Here is a 19,248-nt window from a genome sequence, read left to right as displayed (position 1 = left end):
CTTGTCAAGAATAGTTTAGGACAGTGATGGTGAAGGGACAAAGCCTCATTGGAGTGGATTAAAAGAGAGGTAAGGAAGCAGAGGCTTTGAGTATTTGGCTTCCTCCAAAAGTCTTTCCTTTTGCTATAAAGGAAAGCGAAGAAATGGGGTAATAGCTGGAGGGGGCATTGGATTGAGAGGCCAACAGAAATTGCAGGATGGGAGACAGGCTCATGGAACTGATCCATTCAAGCGGCACATTGAAGAAGCAGGGGAGGAAGGGCCTCACTGCTGAAACAGTCTTTGAGGGGTCAGGAGGGAGTGGAATCCAGTGAGCCAACAGAGATGGGCCAGTTACCAGAGCAGGGACAGTTTCTCCATTCAAACAGGACGGGAGGCAAAATGTATGGGTACAGATGCTGGTAGGATGGTAGATTTGATAGTGAAAAGATAAAGAAACAGACTTGAGAGTTTCTGTAACTTCCCCAAGATTATACAACTAGTCCATGGCACAGTCAGGATGCAGACCCTAGCAAAGGCCCACACAAGCTGTGTGTGTAACCTCTGCGCTCTACTGCCCCTGCCTAGCTTCTAGCCTGTGCCCACAGATGCTATAAATATCAGCCCGTTAGGCATGTGAGCACCTGCTGCATGCCCCAGGCTGTGTTGGAGATTGGAAGGTAAACTAGACATGGTCCTTACTCTCAAGGAGCTTCCAGTATAATAAAAGGAGAGAAACAAGTAATAAAGCCACATTGGTAGGATGAGAAAGACACTTGTATGATGCTCTGGAAAAACAGCAGGAACTGTAGGACTCGAACAGGGTCATTGAGCAGAATCTTAGAAAATGAGGAATGGATCATCAGACCCAAAGATCAACTTGAGCGGTTGCAGAGACGATAACAAAAGTGGAAGGAATTACATGTTCTTGCTAGTTTGTTTGTTTACTGTCCTCTACCTTTTCTTCCTTTACCTTTCCTCTGTCTTCTCCCTCCTTCCAAATCCTGCTGCCCCATCTTCTCTTCCAGCACCATGTAAGCCATATTTCTGTCCACTTGGGGAGTCGCGCAGATGTCATTATCACAGATCACCCACCCTTTAATAACCAATAACAACCACGGGGCGGGATGCTGCTTTAGGGCTTTGAAAAGAGCCGGTCGAATGTTACTGCTGTGCCCAGGAAAAGATCCAAGACAGGGATAACTCTAAGGTCGAATTTCACCAGTCATACCAGGGTTGAGGAAAGTAGCCAGGTTATTCCCCCTTTCCCTCCGGTACTCAGAGTTATCGTGAGAAAATAGCAGCCTGTTCACAGCTTTTGAATAGTTCTGGGTCGTAGTAATGTGAGGCAGTTTATATCTTTATGCAAACTCTATCTTTAATGCCCTAAGGCAAAAAGACAGGAAAAGAAGGGTGGTCTGAGGGAGTGGAGAGCCCCATATTCTAACCAGCTATCATTTGTTGTAGCCTCAGTAATAACCTCTTCTGTTGGGTCATTTTATAACTAGTATCCTTCTTACCTATGATTTATCCTCCTGTTTATCTCTTCTCTTGGTTGATTTACCAGGTATGTTTCTTATCATGCTGGCTTTATCAAAGATACTAAGTTGCTAAAAGGAACTTTGTTTTCCATCACAGGTAGGGAAAGATTAATCTTTCCTTTTAATTTTTACTTAGATATAAGTAAGATCATAAAATTTTAGACTTAAAGTAGCAGAAAAACCATTAACTTCCTCGTTTCACACGTAAGAAAACTGACAGGCAGAGAGGTTAAGCATAGCTGCAAACTGGTTATTAGCCGGAATTGAGCTTCCGGAAGTCAAATGTCCTAATTCCCCGTCTCGGGTGCTCTGTACACACTGTTTGCTCTGTGTGACTCACGGGGAAAGCCGTTCTCCCAGTGCTGCCGGCCTGTAGGTTTCGTGCACCAGGTCCATCTTCACTGGGTTTAGTCAGGGACAGCCTTCCTGCCACCGTGCCAGTGTAGGCACGCCTCGTGGGTGGTGGTGGGGAACAGCGCTGCAGCCAGATTGTCGGCGTCAGGGCTGGAGACAGGGGGGATGGCAGTGCTGGGGGTTGGGGAGAGGGGGCTGGGGGTGTGCTCACTTGCCTCAGTAGGGGTCTGCCTCTGAATTAGAGCAGGGTAGAGTTTACTTGTTCGTTTATTCGATTTGAGGGAAATTAAGGCTTCACTACATTTTTGAGATCCTCCTGTTAGTCTAGTGAAGTCAACCAGACCACGGTTCAAGTTGTGGCCCTGCCCTGCAGGAGCTCGCAGGATCCTGGGCAGGGTATGCAGGCTTCCCGAGACTCTTTCTTTATCTGTAGTAAAATTAGGACAATACCATGAAGGTCAAAGAAAATTCAGGTCAACCTCCCAGCGCCCAGCTCTGATCGTAGCACACGACACACACGGAAACGAGCAAGCTGCCAGGGCTCTTGCTCCTGCTATTAGTTTGGAAGGCGTGTGGTAAGAATAAATGAACAAAAACCTCCAAATGAATGAAAATCAGAAGATTTGACAATTTAGAGGTTCATTTAGTAACTATTAATAGAGAATCCCCAAAAGGCATGATAGTACATTAAGTATCTGAGGAAAAGAAAATAAGTTTTGAGGAAAATGGAACAGAAGTAATCGGGACCTCAAGGCCAAATGCCTCATTTTATGGATGGGTAAATTGGCTGCCAGAGAGAACAAACGGTTTGTCCAAGAGCAAACATCTAATTATTGATAAAGCATATAACCCTGGTCTCCTAGGGTCCTTTGTATTATTTCACAAATAGGGATTAGATCAAAGTTCAAGGCATCACTGGTGGACATCTGATAGATGACTGGGCAGCTACAAGAGTCATGTTAAGGGAGCCTGTCTCAGCATGTTACTCTCTTGCTCAGAAACCTTCAATGACTCCTCATTATCCACTGAAGAAAATTAATGGTATCTAGATTCTTCGGGATCTGCCCCAACTTACCCCTCCAGCTTTACTTCCTATTACTTTGCCACATATTGTATCCTTCAAAGTGTTCCCCAAGTCCTACTTCTCCCTGTGTAGAAAGTCTGTGGAAATGCCGGTTACACTCAGAAGCCACCACTTCTGGGATGCCTCCAGCCGCCCCCAGGGATTCGCCTTGGGGTGGCCGCCTGTGTTAGTTGTGGCACTTAGCTTGCTGATCTCCCTCTACTGTGTATTGCGCCTGCATTGTAAGGGGCAGGGACTAGCCCATTCATCTCTCTCTCCTACAATGCATCATATAAAATAGGACCTATCTTATCTCTGTGGATTCAAATAGGTATTTTTATACCCACCTTTCTGATCTCTAGCCTCATTCTCCAGTTCCTAATTGTGTTGTATGAATTAAATGGAAAAGAGATTTAGAAAATGATGGCTTTGATGCCTTTCTCATATGACAAGCATCAAGGAAAGTGTGAAAGCATATGTAACTGTATTCTCTGGGGGAAAAGTTTCACACTATAAAATCATCCATGCACCAGATCAGAGTAAAAAGGAGGACTTTTTCTTCCTTCGGAGGGACCTCCAATGTGCCTGCAGGCAGGAGCTTGAGCGGCCTGTGCTGTGAGTGTGCCCTAACCGGCAGGCAACTGGAATCCCATAAAAGCGAAGTTGGCAGAGGAGAAAGAGTTCTGCCTCTAACTAAAGGGAAGGGAGTCTCAAAGAGTTTCCGATGCCCAAGGATTAGAAAGCTGAACTTGGAGGACAGGGAAGGCAGGTCCAGTTTGAGCTTCACATGAAAGCATTGATTTAGCCTCACATGAAAGCATTGATTTGTAACCCTGGTTGATTACTAAAAGATTAAAGAGGCAGATGAGACTGATATGCGACCTTACCTCGGGCTTTTCAAGGGGGCTATTTCTTTTTCACATGGCTGCTTCTGCAAAACCTGCAGGGCAGCAGAGTGCTTCTGCCTTCAAACATAAAGCAGCCAGGCCGGTCTGACCAGCTGGAGGGAAACACCAAACAAAGCTGCCAACTCCGATCACATGAACACTAGTTACTAATTATCTTCTGGCCTCTATGGGGAAAGACATAGCAGCTCACTGATTGGATCCTGAGGTCGAAATAACCCCCCATCTCTCTGTGCTCCCGCTGGAGTAGCTAGGAGAATGCCTTTGGGAGACATTTGCAGGAGGACAGGCACGGCCTTAGGCTAAACTGCACCTGTCCACACTGCGTGGCCCAACCCAGGCCCATGGAAGAGGGAAGTAGAGCCTGTGCTTATGCATGCTGAACATGTATGAGACTCTCAGGATTAGAAAAGAAAGAGAAGCGGAGAAGGACGGGCTTTGGGGCTCCAGCCAGGAGTATGAAGTTTACAGGAATCTACAGAAGAGGGGCCTCCCAGCGCTAGGGCCACTTAACAGAGGAGATGACTTAGATTCCACATACTGGACCATGGGGCAGAATCGGCCTTATAGGAAAAGGCACTGTGGATACTGGGACTTTGAGCAGCGTGAACCAAGCCATGAGGACTACGAGGAAGTAAAGGAAAGTGGAAGGGACTGTGTGCGCCATACAAGCCTGATTCAAGGCTGTGATGATTACAGGAATTCAGAAAATACAGATTATGGGGATCTAAAACCTGGGACTAAGGAAGATTGGCCTACAGGAATCCCAGACGTCACCTGGAAAGCTGGAGGACATGGAGAGATGAATGACTGTGTAGGTAAGAACCTGAATTATAATCCTGAGGACTCTAAAGAAACTGAACAATGTATTGGCTACAGGGATCTGGATGATTCTATGGGGAATTTTGGACCATCTGAAAACTGGCATATGAACCACAGGAATTTTAATTATAATCTTGAGGATTGTAAAGAAACTGATTTTTGTTATAGAGACCTCAACAATGTATATCATGTTCCTGGGAATTATACTAGTGGTGAGTCTGTGGGCGTCCCAGATTTGGATGGTGTCAATGAAGGTAAGGAATTTGTGAAATACTATGAAGGGGACAGGAATGTCAGTCGAAATGATATTATCTATCCCAAAACAAAGACTCATGCCGTGGATCAGAGTAATTTTGATACAGAAGATAAAGGCTATGATACTCCATTTGTGAACTATGAGTATGCGTTTCAGAATTACAGTGACACCAATTCTTTCCATCAGATGAAGGATTTGGAGCATAATGGCATTGACAAAGCAGGAATGATGGCAGCCAGGAGCAGCGGGATCCTCCCGGATGATCTGCAGAATCAGTGGGCATGGAGGGACCAGGGAGAACACCACTGTGGCACTCCACACAGCCCTCCACTAAGGAAGAATACCTGGCATTTAGAGGAAGAGGGGAAATTAAATGGCCCAGAGACTTGGAAAAGGAATAGTTGCCTCCGCCGCACAGCACCCAGCACCCTGAGATGCTCAGAATTCATGCAAAACAGGAAGAGAACCCGAGGTACAAACTCAAGACGGCTTTCTTACAGGGATAAAGCATGAAAATAGATAAAGGGGGAGGTTATACCAGGTACCGGGAACACTTGTGTGCTTGAGGAGCCTGGCCCCCAAAGTTCTTGTTAATTGTATCTTGAGTGGGAGCAACCTTAGAGATTTAATTCCTTTGGGAGGTGCTTTGTAGCGTAAGGGTGCTGTGAACATGCAGGATAGCTCTCCAAATCAACTGTTCTCCCGGGAACGTGCCTTTGCCATTCCTGGTTTTGTCAGGCGTCTCTAATCCCCAGGATTGCTCCATTCTTACTTTAATATCTTTTGTTCGTCTTAGGGAAACAGCAGTCTCCTTATCAGGGCACCAGGCCAAAATTTATTTTCCTGGAATGTTCTTTCTCTCAATCCCTACACTTCCTTAGACATGAGGGGAAAGAAGACTTAACTTGTTTCTTAGATGGTTCATTCCTTGACATCGAGGAATCTGAAGTGAATGATGTGCACTAAAACTCCTGGGGAAATCAGAAGATCATTTATATTTGTAGTGCTTTGTACATGCGAGGCATTCACGATGCTTCATCTCACTGAGCCTTAACTGAGTTATCTGGAAGGGGGGGATATTTGTGACGTACAAGTCATTTCTTTCTTGCCAGTTATCTTCTCCAATTCTCTGAAATGACTGTTTTATGTTGTTTTTATAATTACTGGGCTCTCTGTTAAGCCTTTATTTTTATTATGTATGTATGTTATCCTCCTGCCAAGCAGGTTTTCTAGTTTGGGCCAGTTTGGGGGAGTCTGGGTAATGCCAGAGAATAAGGGTTAGAGCCAGAAAATGTGAACGATCTGGGGAATCCATCTCACACCTTCCTCCCAAGTGGGAGGTTTCCTTCTGATCAGCCTCAGTGGTTAGGTTTGCGGTGGGGGCCAGCACAGACTAAAAAGATGAGTCCCTGGTGTGACCCTGGAGCTGCTGTGTGGCTTACCCGTGGTCTTCCGACACAGGCCTGACTTGGAATTTCCAGAGCACCATTTTGGACAAAGCAGGCTATCTACCTGCATTGAGAAAGGTAAAAAGTTAAATGAAACCCAACTTTTGTTGGGAGGCTGAGGTATTTAGCAGCTAGCCTTTTTTTTTTCTAGGTACATTTTTTATCTGAACTGATAGGGATTGGATGACTTCTAAATTCCTTCTTGCTCAGAAAAAAAAGTCTGATGCTGTGATTCCTTCTGTTGGTTTGTGTATTGTCCTTACTCCTTTCCCCTGCGTCTGTTCCTCAGATGGACTTTGTTTCCTGTCTTTAGTTCCTTATTGTATTAAGCCTCCTAACTAATCAAAGTGTGTTTATTCTGTTTGCCTTAACAGGAGTCAAACCCTTCTCTCTGGAGTGTTGTAATATGCCCTATGAACACTCTGAAACCCGCTCAGTTCTACCTTCTACCATTTATTGCCATTTTTACAATTCTCTCTCTTAATATTTGAGGCCTTAACTTTTGATATTGTATCATATTTAGCTCAATCGACACCCCTTTTTCTACCTCCAGTATCCTCCTTGGACTGAAACAAAATTAGAGTTTATACTAGAAATCTTTTTGCTTTCCAACATTCTTTGCTGGCTGTCTTACAGCGCATGTGCTGCTATCCTCCTGAACTTTGCACAGTCAGAACATAGCAGAAACAAGCAGAAAAGAAACAAACATTGGAGGTGGTCTCCTGCTCTGAGTTCCTCTCTCAGCTCCACCATTTACTAATAGTGTAACTGTAGACGAATTACTTAACCTCCCTGAGTTTTGGATTTCTTATGTGTAAAATGAAGATACTAATGCCCATCTCTTAGAGAATATAAGCAACATACTTAATCCCATGACTGGAATATAGTAGTGCTCATAAATTATGATTTCCTTGTTTTTTATTGGCCCACTTACCTTCCTCCTTGTAAGTTGCCCCACCAGACTGTCACTGCATGGTCCCCCTCTCTCCTGAGACCCAGAATGACTCCACAGTGGACATCTGCCCTCTAACCCTATATTTGCAGCTGTAACTGTCCAAGTGGAACCCCTGATCCCTTCGTCTTCCCCACTCTTCCCACCCTCCCCCTACTCCATTCAGGAAACAAACCACCATTCAGTGGCTGCTCCCAGCCTGTCTCCCAAGCTAGAAACCAAGTCTTCTACCAGGATCTGTCCTTTCCGTCACCTGCCTTATCAGCTCCTTCTCCTATGGAGGCCTCATCTTGGATGTTGTTAGGGCAGGTCTGTTCTGGTTTTGCCCTAGTCCTAGGGTGTGGCCCCAAGTCCTGGGATGTGGGCCTCACTCCTAAGGTGTGGCTCTTCGGAGGTTTCAGTAGAAAACTGGAGGTGTTCACTGTACCTACTAACTTGAAGGGACTCAAATTTCAAACTCTGTCTTCCTGGCCCCAGACAGTTTTGAATATCTGCCAGGCTTTCTGGCATTGGCTTTGGGCTGGGTTCCCTAGCATCTCCTTGCCTGCATGCACAGCTCAAGGATGTGAAGGGAATTCCCTCACAGATTTTAGGGCTGTCCTCTCTGTGGCTTCCTCTTTTCCAGGACTTCTTTAATATCTAGCCACTGCAGAGCCCCAGCCTTGAAAGTTTGACTCTTCAGCCCAATACAATGGCCAGCTTTTGGCTTTCCATTTTAGCTTTATTCCCCTGCAGGCTGGAGCACTGGGGATTGCCTCAGGGCAGGGGCCGGAGGGAGTAGGGAGGTGGGGATTGGATGAATATGGATCTTACCTAGTTTGCTTTCGGAGGTTTGAGTAGTACGCCCTCCCCTTTCATTGCTTTCCAGTGCCGCCATATAGTTACTAAAAGATATCTTGTCTAGAATTGCTAGTAGTTATCAATGGGTCCATGCGAGGTAAGCTGCTCTCCCATTATAGACCAAAAGGTTTTGTACTTGCTAATAACATAGTCATGTTGGGAAGGGGACCTGGTGCTCTCAGTTCCATGTTAACTGCGTTAAGTGATATTAGGATGTATAAATGAAAAACTGTTGCAGAGAGAAATAGGAAACCGGAGTTTAGCTGAGCATTAAGGCTAAAGGTTTAGGGTTGGAATGCTATAGTGTGGAATCCTCTTCTGTTGTTACTGGAAGGAGACTTACAGATCAGCAAGTCCTGTATTTTATAAATAATGGGCAACCATCCATGACTGGGTCTTGAAGTGTGTTTGGTGAGTTACAACTAGCAGTTTTGAAAAATAAAACAGATGTGAATAGAAAATTTCATGGCATGTATCATGCAGTGAAAGCAAGCATGTAATACCCTTGTGTGTGTGAAAGAGTGTGGGCGTGCACACACATACATGTAATGTGTAAATGTATATGTGTGTGTACTGAATCACCATGCAAAGTGTTGGTTGTAGTAAAAGTTTGCAAAACAAATCCAATGCACTGATTTTATAAATGAAGAGAAAGAGCTCAGAGAAATTGAAATGTGTGTCCAAGTAAACCATTCGATTCTTAGATCAGGAATAGAATCTGGGTCTCCTTCTACCCAGACCACTGCTTTTTACTGCGTTACTACACTCAAAGCCAGAAGCGCAACTATAGGATCATTCCATGCAAATGAATTTACAAGAGCAGAAAGTATTATGTTAGGGAAGTCAGAGGGGGCTTCAGCTGGAGGGGGCATAGCTGTGTTACATGCAGCAGAGATATGAGGTGATATGGTCTGAAGGAATATGATATGCCCCTGCATGTCGGTGGGGTGAGGAATCAGCAACAGAAGCACAGACAACTTAGGAGGGAAGTGGTCATGAGAATATAAAAGCAATTAAAAGTATGAACAGTAATTGCAATGGAACAATAGATTCCAGGAAATTTTTCTGTTTCGTCTTTATCCCAAGATAAGAAAAACCAGCATAGACTTGCCAGTGTTCACAGATAGTTCAGAGCTTTTAGGACTTGGATTGATAGACAGGGTTTCTTTTTCTTGCAAGTATGTGAACATGATATCTCTGAGCTAGTCTGTATTCAAGCTGCTGGAATAAAATGTCTGGCAGTCAAACCAAGACATTAATTTTCTATCCTGGTCAGTTTCACATGCTGATTACAGGCCATGAGTATAGCAAATGCCAGGAGGTCTCCACCACTCTGGAGACAAGGGGCAAATTCATAGGAGTTAACTGGGTAATAACAAATGGCCAGCAAAACAGAACCATGGAATTTCATTATCAGTAGTTAGTGGTGGTATAATGGTACCACTTTAATTCACATGCCTTACAGTTTTCAGAGTACTTTGTACAGCTTTCAACCAATTTTATCTGTTTAGTTTTATTTGTACAGTTTTCATCCAATTTATCTGTTTCATTGAAGTTTATCTGTTATAATAAACACGAGCCACTTGTGTATTTATACCTAGCACATTTATTGACTACCAGACACTGTGTTTTGTTCTAGTTAGACAGAGATTACCTTAAGATGTTGAGGAGGGATGAGGCTATTATTCTAATACAACTGGACTGAAATCAGGTGTCCTGTCAACTAGCTCTTCATTTTCACTGTAACTGTCTCTCATGGGCCATCTTTCTCATGATATTTTGGGACTGTGAACTTCTGCTTTGGTCTCCTCTTAACTATAGACCAACCACTTTCCATTTGGCGCAGTTTCTATTCCCTCTTCACTTTAGATTACATGTAACCACAGTTGTCCCAACACTACCTTGGGACATTCTTACAGCTTCTGCTTCTGTCCCTACATGATCTGCCTGATAGTTCTTAATTCAGATTCCCAGGAGAGTGAGTAATCGACTCAGCTTGAATTTTTTAGTTAGGCCTCATCATATGAATTAACCATTCATTTAATAGGTACACATCCATGGTCCAGTGGTAGGGGTGAAGTCTGGAATGGGGGTCACCTAGCTGAGGACAACTGCAGGGACTGTTGAGGGAGCTGATCTGCAGGTAGCGGGCTGCAGCCGTGGCAGGCCTGCTGAGGCGAGGCGAGCTCAGCCCAGGCCTGGCATTTGGAAGTGGCTGCAGGGATCTTCTGGTTGCCACAGTGACAGGTTACAGAGAACTACTTATGTTTAGAAGGTGAGGACCAAGGACACTTAGTGTTTTCAGTGTGTAAGACCATCCTACACCATGAAGAATTTTCCTGCCCAAAATGCCAGTTGTGTCCCCATTGAGACCCTGGAGAAGATGAGTGAGACGCCTGCCTGCCTGCAGGAACTCACAGTTTCAAACAGAAAACAGCATGTAAACAAATGATTGAAACACAATTTTATGAGTGCTATAAAGGGCACTATTAGATACTTTCCCCCACGTTGACCCTACTACCTGGGTAACCTCGTGTAAATTATTTAATCTCTATGCCAAGTTGCATTATCCATAAAACCAGACAATGTACCTACATGATAGAATTATGAAGACAAAGTGAGTTATAGATAAAGTACTCAGAATAGTGCAGCAGAGCCTGGCCCATAGTAAATGCTAAATAAATGTGAGTGGCTATCACCAACACCATCACCACCCCAGCACACAGACCCCACATTCCCTCTGAGTGTAGGTCAACAGGTATTTATTAGCTAGTAGTTGTACTTATCACTGTACCAAGCACTGGGGGTGTCCAGGAAGGACACCACTCTCCACCCCCATATAGGAGTTTACAGATCAGTTGAAGAGATAAAATGTAAAAATATGAATAATTAAAATACACAAGTATTTAGCATAGACAGTAAAAGCAATGGATAGTTAGAAAGGGGAAAGCTCAGTTTTTACTGAGTTATTGGAAAAGACTTTAGTAAGATGTTTGAACTTGAACTAAAGCTTGAAGGAGTAATGGGGTGGAGGTAGGCAGAGAGAAGCAGGGGGAACATCCCTGACTGTGGAGAGTATACAAGCAAAGATGCATCGCTGTGGTGACGAGGAGGAGCACAGTGGGAGGAAGAGCTAGAGTATTGAAATCTTAGTAAGTAGGTCCTGAGAAGTAGGTCAGAGCTGGGCCCCCTCATGGTGAGTCTCCCTCTCAGGTGTGATGACCGAACCTGTGAGGAGATGACGTCTCTGAGGAAAGGTGCAACAGGGGAAAAGAGCAGCCGGGTATCTGAGGGCTGAGCCTAGCAGATGCCCATGGTTTGGGGCAGGAGGAGGGGGCCCGTAAGAAGGAGAGGGCAAGGCTGTGAGGAGGTCAGGAGCAAACCAGAGAATTTAAAGTGAGAGAATGGCCATCATTTCCAAATGCCACAGGCGGATCAAGGACACTGCCACCAGATTTGTTGAGGAGGTTATTGGTTCACCGAAGGGCAACAGTACTGGAATGGTGATGGTACAGATTTAATTGCATTTGGATTTGCAAAAGGATTTGGATGGAGAATGAGGTCATAGAGGGAAGACATGAAGACCACTCTTTTCAAGACCTTTCACTAAAAGAATCAAAGAGGTGTGACTGTAACTGAGGGGTCACAGAGTTGAACAAAGTTTTCATGTGCTTCTTAAAATCAGGGCATTAGTGTTTGTTTGAAGATAGGTAGGTATGTGGGTGGCAAAGGAGGGGTCAGAGTAAATATGTGGGGGCAGAAGGAAATGTATGTAAGGCCATATTTCTTCAAAAGTTGGGAGATAATTGAAGCTTAAGAGAAAATAAGACACTCCTCTTGTGAGATTGAAACGCTTCACTGGCACACCCCCACCCACCTCAAAGGCCTTGCCCTTTGGGATCAGGAGTCGGGTTCTCCAGAAGCTATGTTGTCTGTTTTCTCCACATCCATTACCTAAATTATTTTTATGTGCTATTTCATCAACCATACAGAACTAGTGGTCTGGGAAGGTCCCAGGCCTCTGTAAAAGCAAGAGAGATCGAGGAAAGGCAAGACGTGATGGGAAGAGGTAATCTTCTAGGGCATCTCCTTTCTCACGGTCCTGAGGACATTAAAAGGCACTGGCAGGAGGAGTGAATCAAAGCAGCAGACCGGCAGTGCTGCGGCAGGCCTGGCCTTAAACGGGACCCCAAGGTGGGAGCTCAGAACTGTGAGCACATCCACCCTGTGCTGTGGAGTTTTCCAATCTGATGTTTCTGAGAAACCAGGCAGTGCCTGCACCATGTGTAGACAGGCTGTCAGGTTACAGGCTGTGACCAGCACTGCTGAACGGTCGTTTCTGGTGGGAAGGTCTGCCTTTGTATACATGCCTCCACAGCAGACCTCATTCCATGGATTCAGGAAACCCCTTTCTTCTCATCATAAACTGAGAGGAGACAAATGAAATACATTGCATTTCATTGAATCTAAAACATTGAATCTAGAAAAATGAAAAAAAAATTGTATGTGCTATTAAAAAGGAAAAATACTTCTAATTAAGCCTTTAATTAGACTTTAGTTTAACATGCTCTTAGTTGAAAAATACACCTTGCTCTCAGAGTTGTTGAAATGTGCATCTTAGCATCTAGTGAAATACAGAGATGCTGCGCCACTTAACACTGACCTCACAGCAATACTTAGACAAAAAATATCGTAGAACTCCTCTAGTTTTTTTCTCACTCATTTGGAGATAGGGAATTCAGTTTCCTCTGCTCTCTAGCTCCTGCCCCCTTAGAGGGAGGTTGAACCTGATTTACCGCAGCAGCATAGGTCCTAAACTCTAACTAGATGTGGCAGCTAGGTAAGTAAGGCAAACATGAGTTAGGATATTTAATGACTTAAAAATACCTTTGGATAGTGTTCCCATCACAATCATAGCAGATCAGTGCTCAGAGCACTCTAAGTAACAATAATTGTTGCCATTTATGAAGTGCTTGTCTCTATGCCCAGTGCTTTGGGCTAAGAACATGTCAGGTATGCAGATAAGCCCAGTAGAGTCTAAGCGCCATGATGGTGGTGAAGATGGTGTCTCAGACCCTAACACAGTACTTGGTGCATAACAGGTGCTCAATGCAATGTGCTGCTTTGGGTCACAGAACATGGATGTTGAAAGATAAATACCTAAAATTTTAATACATGTTCTTTTCCCAAGTTGAGATAGTTCTACTCCATTCCTGGTTTTCTGACATTTACTACCATAAATGGATGTTGGTTTTTTTTAATGCATTTTTTTTCTCTGTCAATTGATGTAGTCATACTATTTTCTTCTTTTGCCTATTGATGTGGTCAGTTACATTGTTTGATGTAAGTTGAACTGGCATTGCCCACCTAGAATAAATGTGACTTGGTTGTGTTAAAACACACACACACACACATACACACACAAATAGTATTATTTTGCATTGATACATGAGAAGTAAAGTTTAGAGAAAAGAGTAATTCAGGGACTAGAGAAGCCTTCACGTAATTGGGCTTAAAGGACAGAGGCAAGCAGGAAGGCGCAGAGACAAGCTGTGCTTGTCACATTCAAGGAATCAGAAGGAAACAAACACTTAAAATACATTGAGTTCCATAATAGCAGGGCCCCAGGGCTGGCTCAGGGGAAGTGGCTACCTACCTGCTTGAGTCCAAACAGACCTCACACACTACGTGACACTCCTTGTGGAACCGGTCAGAGACCAGTGTGGCTGTACCAAATTGAGAGGAGTAAGTGAAGTAATGGAGTAGGAAATCAGGAAATCATGTTAAGATTTTAGGTCCTGGCAGTGACCAGAGTGCCCAACTCCTTTGTTATATACACATGGAAACAAGGGACCAGAGGGGTTGTGTAACATTTCCAAGATCACACAGGTAGGAGGAGAGGCAGGGCTAGATCCAAGGTCTTCTCTAGTTTGTGTTTTATTCCACTACACCTGCTTCCCTCTCAAGATCTAGGAGCAGCTCCACAAATATCCCAGAAATGGAAGCCAGGGGAGATTTAGGGGTGGAATAACTGTTAGGATGCTGAGAGCTTATTTAAACCAATTCAGTATGTATGACTGGGATCCCAGCAAAAACCCAATTTGTATTCCCTTTTATTGAGGTTTGATTTTTTCCCATGTTTCAGCTAGAAAATAGGATAGTACTAACTGATATCCTAGGTTAAGTCAGGTTTTACTGCCAAAATGTTGGCTCACTCTTGGGAATGATCCTTATTTTGAGAGATTGGGTTCATTTAAATAAACACAACTAAAGCACTTAATGCTCAACTTCACTCTTTTATGGATTATTCTTTTGATTCATGAATTTATGTCTTCGCTATTCAACTAGAGTCATTAAATCAAATGGAAAAACTTTAAAGACCATCTAGTTTAATCCCACTCCATTCACTGTTCCTGAACACCGGACAGGCCAAATGACTTGCCAACGAGGCTAAAGATTTGGAGGGCGTTCCAACTTTCTGTACCTTTGTCCCATCTCCTAGTACTCTGCTTGGTAGCTCTCTATTAAATAGTCATACATTTTTATAGTTGAAACTTTGTACAGGATTATAATTCAGGTTTATAATTGATTTTGGGGGGTGCGCATTTATAAAAGGTACGATGTTATGAGGGCAAGTAGTAGGAATAAAAATAAACCACCTCATAGAGCTGAAGAAAGTCTAGTTTCATAGAGTAGTTCAGAAAAATAGCCAGAGAGTCACGTAGACGAGCGAATTTTAAAACATTGCTCTAGTGTTATTATTAAAAATGGAAATATAATGCCGGAAATGGCTGCGCTTGTATAGAGAAGACTACGACTCAGAACAAGCCTTCAGTTTTAATGGGAAGCACTGGCTCTGGACACTGTTTAAGACACAACTTTAATAGCTCTGTGGTCTCAGGCTGGTCATGTCATTGCTTGTACCCCTGTTTCCTCATTTGTAAAATAAGAACAATAATACTGTCCCTCAAGAGACTTGGTAAATATAGCATCAGATATGTGTGTGTTTAAAAAATTAAGCTTTTTTGTGTAAAGTTTTGTTGGCGTACTGTAATCAAAATGTCCTTATTAGTCTGATTTATTTCTAATTAATTATTTTACAAAAACTGTCTTTACCCTCTTGATAATTTCAATTCTGCTGCCAAAAGATGAAATAATATCACCTCACAGTTTTTTAAGCCCACCAATAGCATACCACTCAGATTCATGTCGATTTGGTGAGTGTTCAAAAATGGTGTTTTGTTTGATCCTAGAAAACTCACCATCCTGGCAACAAAAAAAGTGGCAGACTTGTGTTCTGGGCTAGAGTCCTGTTTGCTCTCCTTCTGAGGGCCTGCTAGGGCCTGGGAGAGGAAGCGGGAAACGGGAAGCTGTGAGCGAGGTCGCCGAGGTGGAAACCCTCCCAGCGGGGATTGTACTGGAGGGGACTTGCCAAAATAGGCGCGGCAGTCACGCAGCCAAAGCCCCAGGGAAAGCTTTTTCAGTTGTGGGTGAGATTTAGGGCCTAAATGTAATAGATGACCCTCTGGAGGCTGTGATCCCGGAAGAGGCGGCTGCAGAAGGGCCAGGGACCACGTGCAGAACGTTTTACACTGAGCAGACCTTCGCCCCAGACAGGGAACTGAGGTGCAGGGTGGAAAGCAGCGTTGGGGGCTGGGTGGGCTGGCCGGAGTGTGGTAACACGGAAAACCAGGATTTATGAGACTCCTCCAGTTGGGCCTGGCGAGAAGATGAGCAAATTTACAAAGATCACTTCCTCTCAGGGGTATCTACACAGATTACAAAGCAGGCAGTTGTATTCTTGGTTTTCTTATTTGACCAGCAAATTGTTATTTCAACAGTGTTTTATTATTCATTTTCTCCAGCAATTTAAAGGGATTAGATTGGGAAAGAAACCTCAGATTATTAAAGAGTGAAGAAAGAATTTGAAGTGGATTAACAGGGTAAGGAAGAGTTGACTGTTAGTTTTAGAATAGGCTCATTTTGTAGTGAATGTTCTTTTTTTCCACTTTATTATCCTTTGTCACATCAATATTATATGTTCACTATAGAAATACTAGAAAATACAGTAAGTGGAATGGGAAAAATAACTTTCTATCACCTTTGGGATATTTTTTCATTTTCAAATATATGCATTGAAAAAATGTTTCCTGTTTTAACAAAGTTACAACTCTTTCAAAACTTGTCATCTGCTTTTTTCATTTAACAACACACAGACAACATTCCATAGCAATAAATAGAAATCTGTATCTCAATGGCTATAAAAGAATTCTGTTATACTATAATTTATACCAGATACGCCGTAACTTATTTAAGTAGGCCCTTTTGGGGAGAAATTTTGGCTGTTTCTGTTTCTGTTTTAGGTCGTTTCTCTTTTTTCTATACATTGAAGAACATCCTTAATTGTACATCTCTGTGCACTTGTCTACTTATATATGTATAATAAATTCCTAAAAATAGACTCCTGGATTAAAAAGTTTCCCTTTTTTAAGAAATAGAGAAAGTATTAAAGGTATTTATCTCCTGCTCTATCCCTTTGGGTGCCAGGTCTCAGGGTTACCAGGAAAAGGCTAAGGTTTCATGAAGGGGCCTCCCCTCTTCCCTGAGTAAGATGATGTTTAAGACAGAAAGGTCCATCCATCAAAGGATGCAGTAAAATAAACCTTTCCCTTTGTTTCACATTATTTCTAGCACAGATCATCTGGAATACTATTGACTATTCACTTTGTATGACTACTAGATTTGATTCTATCTGAGGGATTATTTCCACTATGCTGAATGGGGCTTTATAGATATAATCATACGAACGTATGCATATGTGCATAAATGCATAATCGTTCACTTAATGGTGGGTGAATGATAGCTCCGCAGAGGTTCAAGTGGGCTTTAACACTGCACTGTTTTCTGTTAGCTACCAGGTGGCTCCCAAAACCACAAGTAGAATTCCATGTCATGACTCCATGATTGCCTGGAGGCAGAGTAGCTACTGGTCAGGAGTACTGATTCTCAAATCCCCATCTTCCATTTACTGGGCCAGATACTGAATTTCTCTTTTATATCCTCATCAGCACAATGAGGATAATAGGGTCATCATGAGGATCAAATAAACTAATATTTGTACAGTGCTTAGAATAGTCCTTGAAATACATAGTAAGTGCCATATAAATATTTGTTTACATAAAATTCACAGCTGAAAGGAGCTCCACCAGAGAAGGGGAGGAAGCAAGGACCTAAGTTAACGGTGGAATCTCAGCAGCAGTGGGAAGGGCGCTTTACCAAAAGTTGTCACCTCTCAGATTGTTTAATATCGATGCCGTGGTTCTTGTGTGTGGAGTCGAAGAATGAATTTAGCAAACACTCAGGGTAGGAGAGCCAGGGAGAGGCTTTTATTTAGAAATAAAGTGAGAGGACAGAGCTCCAGGCTCATGCCAGGAGGGGACAAGAAAGCCCGTAGTTGTGCATTGTCTAGGGATTTTATAGACAGTTTAAGATTTTTGGGAACATGAAAAAAAGGCTTAGGAGTGTGGACTTGTTAAGTGGTTCCTGAATATTTAGAATTAACACAAGGAACTTCCTGCTCTGATTTCTCCCTGAGATTACCAGCGTCTGGGTCTGGGAGCATATCAAACACTGTCTGCCCAGCCCCCAAGGTGGGCCGAGCTATTGTCTTTGCTAAAGAGTAAATTAAGAATCTTACTTCTTAACTTCCTGGGTATGAAAATGCGATCTTATTTTTAAAATGGAATCCTTCCTGCCTTTTACTATGTTGTTTATGGCTGGGCTTGCTTGCCATTATTAATTGCCCAGATTGCAAATCACCTCATCAGGTCTGAAGGAGGAAAGACCGCACATAGGCCTGGGCCTTTTAGCATGTAAAGTGGATCTTACACTTGATTACAAATGATTAGCATAATAAAAACATGGGCTACTTTCCTTTATCTGGGGAATATTAACTGATCTCACTGAAGAATGACTCTAGAACTTAATGTTTAACAGAGTTTTGATAGGAGGTTTCCTTGCATATAATTATACTGCTCTGACTGTAATTATCCTGCCTTGCTTTTTCCAGAGGCCCTTACCCTACTCTGTCTACACCCATGGCCCCTGTCTCAACATTTCACCAGGAGAGACGTGTCTGATTTGGCATGGCAGTTTGTTTTAAATTACTGGCAGTAGATTAATAGATTCTTGTGAGACAAAATACTGATTGAGCTCAAGTCCCCATGGATCGATCTTCCTACCCCAAATCCCAGGTCCCTCTCTCCCATGACTTAGGTGGGTTCCCCTGATGGTCCTTTCTCTGTGCACTTAAATGTATTTATGGAAGCATGTAGGGGTTTTTGTGAGCTTGCTTTCTCACTCTCTCTTTAAAAATTTTTTTTTACAAAAATGTTATATTGTCCTGCAACTTTCTTTTCCTCAGTTTCCTTTAAAGTGTTAAGTGTGAGCTGTGAGCAGGGGTCCCAGGCCTGTGAATTACTCTATGCTGTTCTTTGCTGCTTTGGGACCCGCAGGCTGAGATCTGCATCCTGATGGCTTTAGAGGCAGGTACCCAAAGTAGGGGTCCAATTCCTTGAGCAAAGCCTCAGCAAAATGAGAGCTATACCTGGCAAGGCAGAGGGGCTGCAGAAAGAGGTCGTAGGGCAGACAGAGCGAACAGATGCTGCCCGCTTGCCAGCATTGCCTCTTCTCCAAAGAAATGGATGGGCCTTCGGAGTTGTTCCCCTAAAAGAACATCCCAGAAAACAAAGCTTTGCAGGTCTAGGAAAAATAAGAGCTAACACTCTTGGATTAAGAACTCCCGAAGTGAAATTGTGATTGTTTTAGGACTAGGAAAGGAAAGCTAATCCTGCTCTTCTGCATCTCAGTCCAGTAAAGGAAGGACTCCAGCTCCATCCTTTAGAACAGGCCCTGCTGTGATAGCCCGGGTGACTGGGGCAATTCATATGTAAATATGGGAAAGCCTGGGGGAACTGCCGACCCTAGCCGGATTTTCGGGGGCTGCGAGCATTCCAGAGCTGTGGGAAGGTTCTACTCTGCCTCCTCCCTCCTTGACCCACTCGCACTCGCACACCAGAATTCTGGCAC

At 43.4% G+C, this 19,248-nt stretch overlaps 1 protein-coding gene across 6 annotated transcripts in view; it reads left to right on the top strand.

The window, feature by feature from the left end:
- DNMBP (dynamin binding protein) overlaps nucleotides 1–19,248 on the top strand; it is a 96,004-nt gene that overhangs the window by 53,254 nt on the left and 23,502 nt on the right. The window contains exons 1-2 of one of the 6 annotated variants that reach the window (XM_057506212.1): nucleotides 4,550–4,660; nucleotides 5,107–5,392. The exons of 3 other annotated variants lie outside the window; for them this stretch is intronic. In XM_057506212.1, the coding sequence (XP_057362195.1) occupies nucleotides 5,107–5,392 (286 nt within the window). In that variant the 5' untranslated portion in view covers nucleotides 4,550–4,660. Of the gene's footprint in view, nucleotides 1–3,295; nucleotides 5,393–19,248 lie in introns of those variants that run through there. 2 more of the 6 variants (XM_036899074.2, XM_036899073.2) reach the window with 2 other exon arrangements.

Source organism: Manis pentadactyla, chromosome 8 (assembly GCF_030020395.1).
Source record: "Manis pentadactyla isolate mManPen7 chromosome 8, mManPen7.hap1, whole genome shotgun sequence".
In the NCBI taxonomy this organism is placed as follows: domain Eukaryota; kingdom Metazoa; phylum Chordata; class Mammalia; order Pholidota; family Manidae; genus Manis; species Manis pentadactyla.
The sequence above is the reverse complement of the archived record's forward strand: the minus strand, read 5'-3'. Positions and strand labels throughout refer to the sequence as shown.